The sequence below is a fragment of the Oncorhynchus tshawytscha genome, linkage group LG16, assembly GCF_018296145.1.
Source record: "Oncorhynchus tshawytscha isolate Ot180627B linkage group LG16, Otsh_v2.0, whole genome shotgun sequence".
Lineage (NCBI taxonomy): Eukaryota > Metazoa > Chordata > Actinopteri > Salmoniformes > Salmonidae > Oncorhynchus > Oncorhynchus tshawytscha.
The window spans coordinates 26,219,587-26,234,534 of NC_056444.1; the positions used below are offsets into that span (position 1 = coordinate 26,219,587).

General features: G+C 45.6%; 1 protein-coding gene across 1 annotated transcript in view; it reads left to right on the top strand.

The window, feature by feature from the left end:
- LOC121838649 (semaphorin-4G-like) overlaps nucleotides 1–14,948 on the top strand; it is a 46,627-nt gene that overhangs the window by 1,717 nt on the left and 29,962 nt on the right. The window contains exon 2 of the mRNA XM_042299026.1: nucleotides 699–1,199. Coding sequence (XP_042154960.1) covers nucleotides 1,070–1,199 — 130 coding nt within the window. The 5' untranslated portion in view covers nucleotides 699–1,069. The remainder of the gene's footprint in view (nucleotides 1–698; nucleotides 1,200–14,948) is intronic.

The window sequence follows — 14,948 nt, forward strand, 5'->3', positions numbered from 1 at the left end:
GTTATGATGCTAATGATTGCTGTGGTTATGACGATAATGATTGCTGTGGTTATGATGATAATGATTTCTGTGGTTATGATGTTAATGATTTCTGTGGTTATGATGATAATGATTTCTGTGGTTATGATGGTAATGATTGTTGTGGTTATTTTATTAATGATTGCGGTGGTTTTGATGTTAATGATTGCTGTGGTTGTAATGTTACCGTAATAATTAATGTGGTTGTGGTGTTAATGATTCATGTGCTTGTGATGTTACTGTAATGATTCATGTGGTTGTGATGTTACCGTAATTATTAATGTAGTTGTGATGTTACTGTAATGATTAATGTGCTTGTGATGTTACCGTAATGATTAATGTGGTTGTGATGTTTCAGTAATGATTGCTTTGGTTGTGATGTTACTGTAATGATTCATGTGATTGTGATCTAAATGATTGCTGTGGTTGTGATGTTACCGTAATGATTAATGTGGTTGTGATGTCTCAGTAATGATTAATGTGGTTGTGATGTCTCAGTAATGATTAATGTGGTTGTGATGTCTCAGTAATGATTGCTTTGGTTATGATGTTAATGATTGCTGAATGCATAAATGTACACTACTGAAGAGTTTGGAGTTTGACAACAGTTCCTGGCAGGAATACGTAGATTAGACATGTGTAGATGACACTGGATAAAGTCTGACATGTTTTCTCTCTAGATGGAACCTGCAGCAAGTAGATGAACCAGCCGGTTCAGCCTTCAGACCAGAGGGAGAGAGAATCCAGTGCTTGTTGGCATCGGTGTGCTGTATATGTGTATAAGTGTGTGTGTCTGCCGAGAGAAGAGAGGACTGCCTTCCAGTGTGTGTGTGTGTCGAAGTGACAGTGTTTCTTTGCTTGAGCGGGAGAGTGAGTGTGCGAGTTTCTTGCTCTGAATAGTAGGAGAACGGCAGCTCACTAGTGTGTGTTCATGTGAATGGATGCATGAGCGTGCGAAGGAGAGTGTGTTTTTCCACAGTGTGTGTGTGTGTCCTCCTCTCTGAGGAGTAGTCAGAGGGCAACTCTCTCCCCCTGGCGGGTGTGTGTGTAGATGGCAGTGTGTGTGTGTTCTGCCCTGTCCTCCCTTCTCCTGCTCCTGAGCTGTGGTGTAGCGGGAGGATACCCCTTCAGAGCCCCCATGGACCTGGATGTCACCCCCAGGATAACTGTGACTACCAGCGGTAAGCACACACACACACACGCACACGCACGCACACACACACACACACACGGAAGCACGCACGCACACACACACACACAATAGATATGTAGAGGGTGTCATGACGTTGGCCTGTTGGGGGAGGTTTATGACCCCCATAAATACCTTTCCCCTTTTCTCTCTCTCTACTTTATAGAGTTGACTCTTGTAAAGCCTTTGTAACATAGAGAGTCTGGTAACATTGAAAGGTGGGAAACGGAACCATATTTCGGTAATCCAACCAGTTGAAAATATGCGTTGGCACTTAATGAATATGATCTCAGATCAGTTGCTGTCTGAGACATTACCACTAATGACAGGATGACATAAACTGTATCTTGGAAAGTTGACACATTCTAATTATCAGATTCACATGGAATTGTTGTGCAATTTAAATGTTTAAATATGAAACTATTTGTGAAAAGATTAAATGTAATTTTAGCTTCTTAAATGAGAGAACGGTTTGTCATAGAGAAACTCTGCTCACTCAGAGGCCCCGCCCATGTGAACAGACATTGGTTGTAAACTCTGCTCACTCAGAGGCCCCGCCCATGTGAACAGACTTTGGTTGTAAACTATGAAACACGCCCTTCTTTCACCACTATATAAACCAGCTGACGAAAATTCAACGTTCTGTTCCGAGGACGTGAGGACGACGGTCCTACGTTAAAAGGGCTCAGATAATAACCTAACGAAATTAGCATCGTGTTCAATGTGAAGGTGACGGTCGACACGCAGAAAGGATGAATTTCGACTATACCAGCCAGAATATAGCACGAGATTAAAAGTATGGAAACTTGATATGAACTTTGAACTCTTATTCACTCCAGAAGTGATACCTCCTAGCCGTTGAGTTAGCAGCAGCCGCTGTAAATTTGAGCGAGGAAAGGACGGACGACGTATCCCGTCTAAGACACACAGCAATACTACAACGTATCCAGTTTACCGCCAGAGACATTTTTCAGAGGACAAGAGATCCCTGCTGGGCAACCCGGCCTTCTATCCACGACCAACCTATTGAAGTGCAGCTCAGAGTAAATATTCCTTGCAATTTCCTTTTCCAAATGGGTGGTCATTTAGAATGCATAAGACTCTGTATTTACGATAGCATAGCTTCTCGCTTTGTTACTCAGTCTTCTCACTCTTTCATTCAAAATCCAACCCCCTTTCTTTGTGTAACCAGCCGTCATATCTGTTCCGACCGCTAGGGATGTTTTCCTTTATGAAATCATTTGTAATCAATGTATCTCCCATTCTGTGTAGATGTAATTCTGTGTGATTATTTAGGTATTTAGTAAATAAATAATTAAACCCAATTTTGTATTGCTGATTCAACTTGTTAGCCAGGTTTCGTGAAGATAACCAAGAATTTACAACTTTCAGATGAGACTGAATAAAGTGACGATTAAATATTGACTGCTACTGATGTAAAAGACTACTAGGTCTTTAAGAGTTTAGTCGGAAGATAACAGCTCTATAAACATTCTTTCGTGGTGCCCCAACTTTCTAGTTAATTACATTTACATGATTAGCTTAATCAGGTAATATTAATTACAGAGAAATGGTTTTATAGAATAGCATGTCATATCACTTAAACCGGCATAGCCAAAGACACGACAAGGCCAGGAGAAAAGTATTGCTTTGGAAACCCTCTCCTCCCCATCCCTCTCCCTATTTCTCTCTCTCTCTCTTTCTGTCTCTCTGACTCGATAATCTGATGTGCAAACGACTAACTCTGGGAGGCCATAATGTTTGAGTTTAAAACAGAGCAAGAGAGAGGGAGACAGAGAAAAAAGGACAGCTGTACTCTCACACCTGAGTGTGTGTGTGTGTGTGTGTGTGTGTGTGTGTGTGTGTGTGTGTGTGTGTGTGTGTGTGTGTGTGTGTGTGTGTGTGTGTGTGTGTGTGTGTGTGTGTGTGTGTGTGTGTGTGTGTGTGTGTGTGTGTGTGTGTGTCTCTCTCTCTCAGAGTGAATACAAATCTTCATGTGGTTTTATGCAATCACATCTGGAAGAGTCTATTTGGTCAATGGTTCTCCTCTTCTCCCCCTTCTCTCCTCTTCTCCTCCCTTCTCTCCTCTTCTCCTCCCTTCTCTCCTCTTCTCCCCCTTCTCTCCCCTTCTCCTCCCTTCTCTCCTCTTCTCCTCCCTTCTCTCCTCTTCTCCTCTCTTCTCTCCTCCCTTCTCTACTCCTCTTCTCTTATCTCACTCATTCTAAATCAACAATGTATCTCTCCTCCTTCTTTCTTGTCCACCTACACACCATTCTACCACTCATCTCCTTTCCCATGTCCTTTCCCATGTCCTTTCCCATGTCCTTTCCCATGTCCTTTCTCATCCTTTCTCATGTCCTTTCCCATGTCCTTTCTCGTCCTTTCTCATTTCCTTTCTCGTCCTTTCTCATGTCCTTTCCCATGTCCTTTCCCATGTCCTTTCCCATGTCCTTTCTCGTCCTTTCTCATTTCCTTTCTCGTCCTTTCTCATGTCCTTTCCCATGTCCTTTCTCATGTCCTTTCCCATGTCCTTTCCCATGTCCTCTCCCATGTCCTTTCTCATGTCCTTTCCCATGTTCTTTCTCATCCTTTCTCATATCCTTTCCCATGTCCTTTCCCATGTCCTTTCTCGTTCTTTCCCATGTCCTTTCTCATCCTTTCTCATGTCCTTTCCCATGTCCTTTCCCATATCCTTTCTCGTCCTTTCCCATCTCCTTTCTCATTTCCTTTCCCATCTCCTTTCCCATGTCCTTTCCCATGTCCTTTCCCATGTCCTTTCTCGTCTTTTCCCATGTAATTTCTCGTCCTTTCTCATGTCCTTTCCCATCTCCTTTCTCGTGTCCTTACCCATGTCCTGTCCCATGTCCTTTCCCATGTCCTTTCTCATGTCCTTTCCCATGTCCTTTCTCGTCCTTTCTCATGTCCTTTCTCGTCCTTTCCCATGTCCTTTCTCGTCCGTTCCCATGTCCTTTCCCATGTCCTTTCTCGTCCTTTCTCATGTCCTTTCTCGTCCTTTCTCATGTCCTTTCCCATGTCCTTTCTCATGTCCTTTCCCATGTCCTTTCTCGTCCTTTCTCATGTCCTTTCCCATGTCCTTTCCCATTTCCTTTCTCGTCCTTTCTAGTGTCCTTTCCCATGTCCTTTCTCGTCCTTTCTCATGTCCTTTCTCATGTCCTTTCTCGTCCTTTCTCATGTCCTTTCCCATCTCCTTTCTCATGTCCTTTCCCATCTCCTTTCTCATGTCCTTTCCCATCTCCTTTCTCATGTCCTTTCCCATGTCCTTTCCCATGTCCTTTCTCATGTCCTTTCCCATCTCCTTTCTTATGTCCTTTCTCCTGTCCTTTCTCGTCCTTTCCCATGTCCTTTCTCGTCCTTTCTCATGTCCTTTCTCGTCCTTTCTCATGTCCTTTCTCGTCCTTTCCCATGTCCTTTCCCATGTCCTTTCTCGTCCTTTCTCATGTGCTTTCTCGTCCTTTCTCATGTCCTTTCCCATCTCCTTTCCCATGTCCTTTCCCATGTCCTTTCTCATCCTTTCCCATGTCCTTTCCCATGTCCTTTCTCGTCCTTTCTCATGTCCTTTCTCGTCCTTTGTCATGTCCTGTCCCATGTCCTTTCCCATGTCCTTTCCCATGTCCTTTCTCATGTCCTTTCCCATGTCCTTTCCCATGTCCTTTCCCATGTCCTTTCCCATGTCCTTTCCCATGTCTTTTCCCATGTCCTTTCTCATGTCCTTTCCCATGTTCTTTCTCATCCTTTCTCATGTCCTTTTCTCATGTCCCTTCTCGTTCTTTTCCATGTCCTTTCTCGTCCTTTCTCATGTCCTTTCCATCTCCTTTCCCATGTCCCTTCCCATGTCCTTTCTCATCCTTTCTCATGTCCTTTTCCATGTCCTTTCCCATCTCCTTTCCCATGTCCTTTCTCGTCCTTTCTCATGTCCTTTGCCATGTCCTTTCTCGTCCTTTCTCATCCTTTCCCATGTCCTTTCCCATGTCCTTTCTCAAGTCCTTTCCCATGTCCTTTCCCATGTCCTTACCCATGTCCTTTCTCATGTCCTTTCTTATGTCCTTTCCCATGTCCTTTCTCATGTCCTTTCCCATGTCCTTTCCCATGTCCTTTCCCAGGTCCTTTCTCATGTCCTTTCCATTTCCTTTCTCGTCCTTTCTCATGTCCTTTTTCATGTCCTTTCTCGTCCTTTCCCATGTCCTTTCTCGTCCTTTCTCATGTCCTTTCCCATCTCCTTTCTCATGTCCTTTCCCATGTCCTTTCTCATGTCCTTTCTCGTCCTTTCTCATGTCCTTTCCCATGTCCTTTCTCGTCCTTTCTCGTCCTTTCCCATGTCCTTTCCCATGTCCTTTCTCGTCCTTTCTCATGTCCTTTCTCGTCCTTTCTCATGTCCTTTCTCGTCCTTTCCCATGTCCTTTCCCATGTCCTTTCTCATCCTTTCTCATGTCCTTTCCCATGTCCTTTCCCATGTCCTTTCTCATGTCCTTTCCCATGTCCTTTCCCATGTCCTTTCCCATGTCCTTTCCCATGTCCTTTCTCATGTCCTTTCCCATGTCTTTTCCCATGTCCTTTCTCATGTCCTTTTCCCATGTCCTTCTCGTTCTTTCCCGTGTCCTTTCTCGTCCTTTCTCATGTCCTTTCCCATCTCCTTTCCCATGTCCTTCCCATGTCCTTTCTCGTCCTGTCTCATGTCCTTTTCCATGTCCTTTCCCATCTCCTTTCCCATGTCCTTTCTCGTCCTTTCCCATGTCCTTTCTCGTCCTTTCTCATGTCCTTTCCCATCTCCTTTCTCATGTCCTTTCCATGTCCTTTCCCATGTCCTTTCTCATGTCCTTTCCCATGTCCTTTCTCATGTCCTTTCTCATCCTTTCTCATGTCCTTTCCCATGTCCTTTCTCGTCCTTTCTCGTCCTTTCCCATGTCCTTTCCCATGTCCTTTCTCGTCCTTTCTCATGTCCTTTCTCGTCCTTTCTCATGTCCTTTCTCGTCCTTTCCCATGTCCTTTCTCATGTCCTTTCCCATGTCCTTTCCCATGTCCTTTCCCATGTCCTTTCCATTTCCTTTCTCGTCCTTTCTCATGTCCTTTCTCATGTCCTTTCTCGTCCTTTCCCATGTCCTTTCTCGTCCTTTCTCATGTCCTTTCTCGTCCTTTCTCATGTCCTTTCTCATGTCCTTTCTCGCCCTTTCCCATGTCCTTTCCCATGTCCTTTCCCATGTCCTTTCTCTTGTCCTTTCTCATGTCCTTTCCCATGTCCTTTCTCATGTCCTTTCCCATGTCCTTTCCCATGTCCTTTCCATTTCCTTTCTCGTCCTTTCTCATGTCCTTTCTCATGTCCTTTCTCGTCCTTTCCCATGTCCTTTCTCGTCCTTTCTCATGTCCTTTCTCGTCCTTTCTCATGTCCTTTCTCATGTCCTTTCTCGTCCTTTCCCATGTCCTTTCTCGTCCTTTCCCATGTCCTTTCTCGTCCTTTCTCGTCCTTTTCATGTCCTTTCCCATGTCCTTTCTCGTCCTTTCTCATGTCCTTTCTCGTCCTTTCTCATGTCCTTTCTCGTCCTTTGCCATGTCCTTTCCCATGTCCTTTCTCATCCTTTCTCATGTCCTTTCCCATGTCCTTTCCATGTCCTTTCCCATGTCCTTTACCATGTCCTTTCCCATGTTCTTTCTCTTGTCCTTTCCCATGTCCTTTCCATGTCCTTTCCCATGTCCTTTCTCATCCTTTCTCGTCCTTTCCCATGTCCTTTCCCATGTCCTTTCTCGTCCTTTCTCATGTCCTTTCTCGTCCTTTCTCATGTCCTTTCTCGTCCTTTCCCATGTCCTTTCCCATGTCCTTTCTCGTCCTTTCTCATGTGCTTTCTCGTCCTTTCTCATGTCCTTTCCCATCTCCTTTCCCATGTCCTTTCCCATGTCCTTTCTCATCCTTTCCCATGTCCTTTCCCATGTCCTTTCTCGTCCTTTCTCATGTCCTTTCTCGTCCTTTGTCATGTACTTTCCCATTTCCTTTCCCATGTCCTTTCCCATGTCCTTTCTCATGTCCTTTCCCATGTCCTTTTCCATGTCCTTTCCCATGTCCTTTCTCGTCCTTTATCATGTCCTTTCTCGTCCTTTCTCATGTCCTTTTCCATCTCCTTTCTCATGTCCTTTCCTATGTCCTTTCCCATGTCCTTTCCCATGTCCTTTCCCAGCTCCTTTCCCATGTCCTTACCCATGTGCTTTCTCATCCTTTCTCATGTCCTTTCTCGTCCTTTCCCATGTCCTTTCTCGTCCTTTCTCATGTAATTTCTCGTCCTTTCTCATGTCCTTTCTCATCCTTTCTCATGGCCTTTCCCATGTCCTTTCTCATGTCCTTTCCCATGTCCTTTCCCATGTCCTTTCCCATGTCCTTTCTCATGTCCTTTCCCATTTCCTTTCTCGTCCTTTCCCATATCCTTTCCCATGTCCTTTCTCGTGCTTTCTCATTTCCTTTCTCGTCCTTTCTCATGTCCTTTCCCATGTCCTTTCCCATGTCCTTTCCCATGTCCTTTCCCATGTCCTTTCTCATGTCCTTTCCCATCTCCTTTCCCATGTCCTTTCCCATGTCCTTTCTCATCCTTTCTCATCCTTGCTCATGTCCTTTCCCATGTCCTTTCTCGTCCTTTCCCATGTCCTTTCCCCTGTCCTTTCCCATGTCCTTTCCCATGTCCTTTCTCATCTCCTTTCCCATGTCCTTTCTCATGTCCTTTCCCATGTCCTCTCCCATGTCCTTTCTCATGTCCTTTCCCATCTCCTTTCCCATCTCCTTTCTCATGTCCTTTCTCGTCCTTTCTCATGTCCTTTCCCATGTCCTTTCTCGTCCTTTCCCATGTCCTTTCCCATGTCCTTTCTCGTCCTTTCTCATGTCCTTTCTCGTCCTTTCTCATGTCCTTTCCCATGTCCTTTCCCATCTCCTTTCTCATGTCCTTTCCCATGTCCTTTCCCATGTCCTTTCTCATGTCCTTTCCCATGTCCTTTCTCATCCTTTCTCATGTCCTTTCCCATGTCCTTTCCCATGTCCTTTCTCGTTCTTTCCCATGTCCTTTCTCGTCCTTTCTCATGTCCTTTCCCATGTCCTTTCCCATGTCCTTTCTCATGTCCTTTCCCATGTCCTTGTTCGTCCTTTCTCATGTCCTTTCCCATGTCCTTTCCATCTCCTTTCTCATGTCCTTTTCCATGTCCTTTCCATGTCCTTTCTCATGTCCTTTCCCGTGTCCTTTCTCGTCCTTTCTCATGTCCTTTCCATGTCCTTTCCCATGACCTTTCTTGTCCTTTCTCATGTCCTTTCTCGTCCTTTCCCATGTCCTTTCTCGTCCTTTCTCATGTCCTTTCTCGTCCTTTCCCATGTCCTTTCCCATCTCCATTCCCATGTCCTTTCTCGTCCTTTCTCATGTCCTTTCTCGTCCTTTCTCTTGTCCTTTCCCATCTCCTTTCTCATGTCCCTTCCCATGTCCTTTCCCATCTCCTTTCCCATGTCCTTTCCCATGTCCTTTCACATCCTTTCTCATCCTTTCTCATCCTTTCTCATGTAATTTCTCGTCCTTTCTCATGTCCTTTCTCATCCTTTCTCATGGCCTTTCCCATGTCCTTTCTCATGTCCTTTCCCATGTCCTTTCCCATGTCCTTTCCCATGTCCTTTCTCATGTCCTTTCCCATTTCCTTTCTCGTCCTTTCCATATCCTTTCCCATGTCCTTTCTAGTGCTTTCTCATTTCCTTTCTCGTCCTTTCTCATGTCCTTTCCCATGTCCTTTCCCACATGTCCTTTCCCATGTCCTTTCCCATGTCCTTTCTCATGTCCTTTCCCATCTCCTTTCCCATGTCCTTTCCCATGTCCTTTCTCATCCTTTCTCATCCTTGCTCATGTCCTCCCATGTCCTTTCTCGTCCTTTCCCATGTCCTTTCCCCTGTTCCCATGTCCTTTCCCATGTCCTTTCTCATCTCCTTTCCCATGTCCTTTCTCATGTCCTTTCCCATGTCCTCTCCCATGTCCTTTCTCATGTCCTTTCCCATCTCCTTTCCATCTCCTTTCTCATGTCCTTTCTCGTCCTTTCTCATGTCCTTTCCCATGTCCTTTCTCGTCCTTTCCCATGTCCTTTCCATGTCCTTTCTCATGTCCTTTCCCATGTCCTTTCTCGTCCTTTCTCATGTCCTTTCTCGTCCTTTCCCATGTCCTTTCTCGTCCGTTCCCATGTCCTTTCCCATGTCCTTTCTCGTCCTTTCTCATGTCCTTTCTCGTCCTTTCTCATGTCCTTTCCCATGTCCTTTCTCATGTCCTTTCCCATGTCCTTTCTCGTCCTTTCTCATGTCCTTTCCCATGTCCTTTCCCATTTCCTTTCTCGTCCTTTCTAGTGTCCTTTCCCATGTCCTTTCTCGTCCTTTCTCATGTCCTTTCTCATGTCCTTTCTCGTCCTTTCTCATGTCCTTTCCCATCTCCTTTCTCATGTCCTTTCCCATCTCCTTTCTCATGTCCTTTCCCATCTCCTTTCTCATGTCCTTTCCCATGTCCTTTCCCATGTCCTTTCTCATGTCCTTTCCCATCTCCTTTCTTATGTCCTTTCTCCTGTCCTTTCTCGTCCTTTCCATGTCCTTTCTCGTCCTTTCTCATGTCCTTTCTCGTCCTTTCTCATGTCCTTTCTCGTCCTTTCCCATGTCCTTTCCCATGTCCTTTCTCGTCCTTTCTCATGTGCTCTCGTCCTTTCTCATGTCCTTTCCCATCTCCTTTCCATGTCCTTTCCATGTCCTTTCTCATCCTTTCCCATGTCCTTTCCCATGTCCTTTCTCGTCCTTTCTCATGTCCTTTCTCGATCCTTTGTCATGTCCTGTCCCATGTCCTTTCCCATGTCCTTTCCCATGTCCTTTCTCATGTCCTTTCCCATGTCCTTTCTCATGTCCTTTCCCATGTCCTTTCTTCCTTTCTCATGTCCTTTGCCATGTCCTTTCTCGTCCTTTCTCATCCTTTCCCATGTCCTTTCCCATGTCCTTTCTCGTCCTTTCTCATGTCCTTTCTCGTCCTTTCTCATGTCCTTTCTCGTCCTTTCCCATGTCCTTTCCCATGTCCTTTCTCAAGTCCTTTCCCATGTCCTTTCCCATGTCCTTACCCATGTCCTTTCTCATGTCCTTTCTTATGTCCTTTCCCATGTCCTTTCTCATGTCCTTTCCATGTCCTTTCCCATGTCCTTTCCCAGGTCCTTTCTCATGTCCTTTCCATTTCCTTTCTCGTCCTTTCTCATGTCCTTTCTCATGTCCTTTCTCGTCCTTTCCCATGTCCTTTCTCGTCCTTTCTCATGTCCTTTCCCATCTCCTTTCTCATGTCCTTTCCCATGTCCTTTCTCATGTCCTTTCTCGTCCTTTCTCATGTCCTTTCCCATGTCCTTTCTCGTCCTTTCTCGTCCTTTCCCATGTCCTTTCCCATGTCCTTTCTCGTCCTTTCTCATGTCCTTTCTCGTCCTTTCTCATGTCCTTTCTCGTCCTTTCCCATGTCCTTTCCCATGTCCTTTCTCATCCTTTCTCATGTCCTTTCCATGTCCTTTCCCATGTCCTTTCTCATGTCCTTTCCCATGTCCTTTCCCATGTCCTTTCCCATGTCCTTTCCCATGTCCTTTCTCATGTCCTTTCCCATGTCTTTTCCCATGTCCTTTCTCATGTCCTTTTCCCATGTCCCTTCTCGTTCTTTCCCGTGTCCTTTCTCGTCCTTTCTCATGTCCTTTCCCATCTCCTTTCCCATGTCCCTTCCCATGTCCTTTCTCGTCCTGTCTCATGTCCTTTTCCATGTCCTTTCCCATCTCCTTTCCCATGTCCTTTCTCGTCCTTTCCCATGTCCTTTCTCGTCCTTTCTCATGTAATTTCTCGTCCTTTCTCATGTCCTTTCTCATCCTTTCTCATGGCCTTTCCCATGTCCTTTCTCATGTCCTTTCCCATGTCCTTTCCCATGTCCTTTCTCATGTCCTTTCCCATTTCCTTTCTCGTCCTTTCCCATATCCTTTCCCATGTCCTTTCTCGTGCTTTCTCATTTCCTTTCTCGTCCTTTCTCATGTCCTTTCCCATGTCCTTTCCCATGTCCTTTCCCATGTCCTTTCCCATGTCCTTTCTCATGTCCTTTCCCATCTCCTTTCCCATGTCCTTTCCCATGTCCTTTCTCATCCTTTCTCATCCTTGCTCATGTCCTTTCCCATGTCCTTTCTCGTCCTTTCCATGTCCTTTCCCCTGTCCTTTCCCATGTCCTTTCCATGTCCTTTCTCATCTCCTTTCCCATGTCCTTTCTCATGTCCTTTCCCATGTCCTCTCCCATGTCCTTTCTCATGTCCTTTCCCATCTCCTTTCCCATCTCCTTTCTCATGTCCTTTCTCATGTCCTTTCAAATGTCCTTTCCCATGTCCTTTCTCGTCCTTTCCCATGTCCTTTCCCATGTCCTTTCTCGTCCTTTCTCGTCCTTTCTCATGTCCTTTCTCGTCCTTTCTCATGTCCTTTCCCATGTCCTTTCCCATCTCCTTTCTCATGTCCTTTCCCATGTCCTTTCCCATGTCCTTTCTCATGTCCTTTCCCATGTCCTTTCTCATCCTTTCTCATGTCCTTTCCCATGTCCTTTCCCATGTCCTTTCTCGTTCTTTCCCATGTCCTTTCTCGTCCTTTCTCATGTCCTTTCCCATGTCCTTTCCCATGTCCTTTCTCATGTCCTTTCCCATGTCCTTGTTCGTCCTTTCTCATGTCCTTTCCCATGTCCTTTCCCATGTCCTTTCTCATGTCCTTTCCCGTGTCCTTTCTCGTCCTTTCTCATGTCCTTTCCCATGTCCTTTCCCATGACCTTTCTTGTCCTTTCTCATGTCCTTTCTCGTCCTTTCCCATGTCCTTTCTCGTCCTTTCTCATGTCCTTTCTCGTCCTTTCCCATGTCCTTTCCCATCTCCATTCCCATGTCCTTTCTCGTCCTTTCTCATGTCCTTTCTCGTCCTTTCTCTTGTCCTTTCCCATCTCCTTTCTCATGTCCCTTCCCATGTCCTTTCCCATCTCCTTTCCCATGTCCTTTCCCATGTCCTTTCACATCCTTTCTCATCCTTTCTCATCCTTTCTCATGACCTTTCCCATGTCTTTTCTCGTCCTTTCCCATGTCCTTTCCCATGTCCTTTCTCGTCCTTTCTCATGTCCTTTCTCGTCCTTTCTCATGTCCTTTATCGTCCTTTCCCATGTCCTTTCCCATGTCGTTACTCGTCCTTTCCCATCTCCTTTCTCATGTCCTTTCCCATGTCCTTTCCCATGTCCTTTCCCATGTCCTTTCTCATGTTCTTTCTCGTCCTTTCTCATGTCCTTTCCTATGTCCTTTCCCATGTCCTTTCTCGTTCTTTCCCATGTCCTTTCTCGTCCTTTCTCATGTCCTTTCCCATGTCCTTTCCCATGACCTTTCTCGTCCTTTCCCATGTCCTTTCCCATCTCCTTTCTCATGTCCTTTCCCATGTCCTTTCTCGTCCTTTCTCATGTCCTTTCTCATCCTTTCTCATGTCCTTTCCCATCTCCTTTCTCATGTCCTTTCCCATGTCCTTTTCCATGTCCTTTCCCATCTCCTTTCCCATGACCTTTCTCGTCCTTTCTCGTCCTTTCTCATGTCCTTTCACGTCCTTTCTCATGTCCTTTCCCATGTCCTTTCCCATGTCCTTTCCCATGTCCTTTCCCATGTCCTTTCTCATCATTTGTCATGTCCTTTTCCATCTCCTTTCTCATGTCCTTTCCCATGTCCTTTCCCATGTCCTTTCTCATCTCTTTTCTCATGTCCTTTCTCATGTCCGTTCCCATCTTCTTTCCCATCTCCTTTCCCATGTCCTTTCCCATGTCCTTTCCCATGTCCTTTCCCATCTCCTTTCCCATGTCCTCTCCCATGTCCTTTCTCGTCCTTTCTCATGTCCTTTCCCATGTCCTTTCCCATGTCCTTTCTCGTCCTTTCTCATGTCCTTTCTCGTCCTTTCCCATGTCCTTTCCCATCTCCATTCCCATGTCCTTTCTCGTCCTTTCTCATGTCCTTTCTCGTCCTTTCTCTTGTCCTTTCCCATCTCCTTTCTCATGTCCCTTCCCATGTCCTTTCCCATCTCCTTTCCCATGTCTTTTCCCATGTCCTTTCACATCCTTTCTCATCCTTTCTCATCCTTTCTCATGACCTTTCCCATGTCTTTTCTCGTCCTTTCCCATGTCCTTTCCCATGTCCTTTCTCGTCCTTTCTCATGTCCTTTCTCGTCCTTTCTCATGTCCTTTCTCGTCCTTTCTCATGTCCTTTCCCATGTCCTTTCTTGTCCATTCCCATGTCCTTTCTCGTCCTTTCTCATGTCCTTTCTCGTCCTTTCTCTTGTCCTTTCCCATCTCCTTTCTCATGTCCCTTCCCACGTCCTTTCCCATGTCCTTTCTCATGTCCTTTCCCATGTCCTTTCTCAAGTCTTTTCCCATGTCCTTTCCCATGTCCTTTCCCATGTCCTTTCTCATGTCTTTTCCCATTTCCTTTCTCGTCCTTTCTCATGTCCTTTCCCATGTCCTTTCTCGTCCTTTCTCATGTCCTTTCCCATGTCCTTTCTCGTCCTTTCTCATGTCCTTTCTCGTCCTTTCCCATGTCCTTTCCCATGTCCTTTCCCATGTCCTTTCCCATGTCCTTTCCCATGTCCTTTCTCGTCCTTTCTCATTTCCTTTCTCGTCCTTTCTCATGTCCTTCCCCATCTCCTTTCCCATCTCCTTTCCCACGTCCTTTCCCATGTCCTTTCCCATCTCCTTTCTCATGTCCTTTCTCGTCTTTTCTCATGTCCTTTCCCATGTCCTTTCCCATGTCCTTTCTTGTCCTTTCTCATGTCCTTTCCCATGTCCTTTCCCATGTCATTTCTCATCCTTTCTCATGTCCTTTCTCGTCCTTTCTCATGTCCTTTCTCGTTCTTTCCCATGTCCTTTCCCATGTCCTTTCTCGTCCTTTCTCGTCCTTTCTCATGTCCTTTCCCATGTCCTTTCCCATCTCCTTTCTCATGTCCTCTCCCATGTCCTTTCCCATCTCCTTTCCCCTGTCCTTTCTCATGTCCTTTCTCGTCCTTTCTCATCTCCTTTCCATGTCCTTTCTCATGTCCTTTCCCATGTCCTTTCTCATGTCCTTTCTCATGTCCTTTCCCATGTCCTTTCTCGTCCTTTCTCGTCCTTTCTCATGTCCTTTCCCATGTCCTTTCCCATCTCCTTTCTCATGTCCTCTCCCATGTCCTTTCCCATCTCCTTTCCCATGTCTTTTCTCATGTCCTTTCTCATCTCCTTTCTCATCTCCTTTCCCATCTCCTTTCTCATGTCCTTTCTCGTCCTTTCTCGTCCTTTCCCATGTCCTTTCCCATCTCCTTTCTCATGTCCTCTCCCATGTCCTTTCCCATCTCCTTTCCCATGTCTTTTCTCATGTCCTTTCTCGTCCTTTCTCATCTCCTTTCCCATGTCCTTTCTCATGTCCTTTCTCATGTCCTTTCCCATGTCCTTTCTCATGTCCTTTCTCGTCCTTTCTCATCTCCTTCCCATGTCCTTTCTCATGTCCTTTCCCATGTCCTTTCCTATCTCCTTTCTCATGTCCTTTCCCATGTCCTTTCTCATGTCCTTTCTCATGTCCTTTCTCATGTCCTTTCTCGTCCTTTCTCATCTCCTTTCCCATGTCAAATCAAATCAAATCAAAATCAAATCAAATTTATTTATATAGCCCTTCGTACATCAGCTGATATCTCAAAGTGCTGTACAGAAAC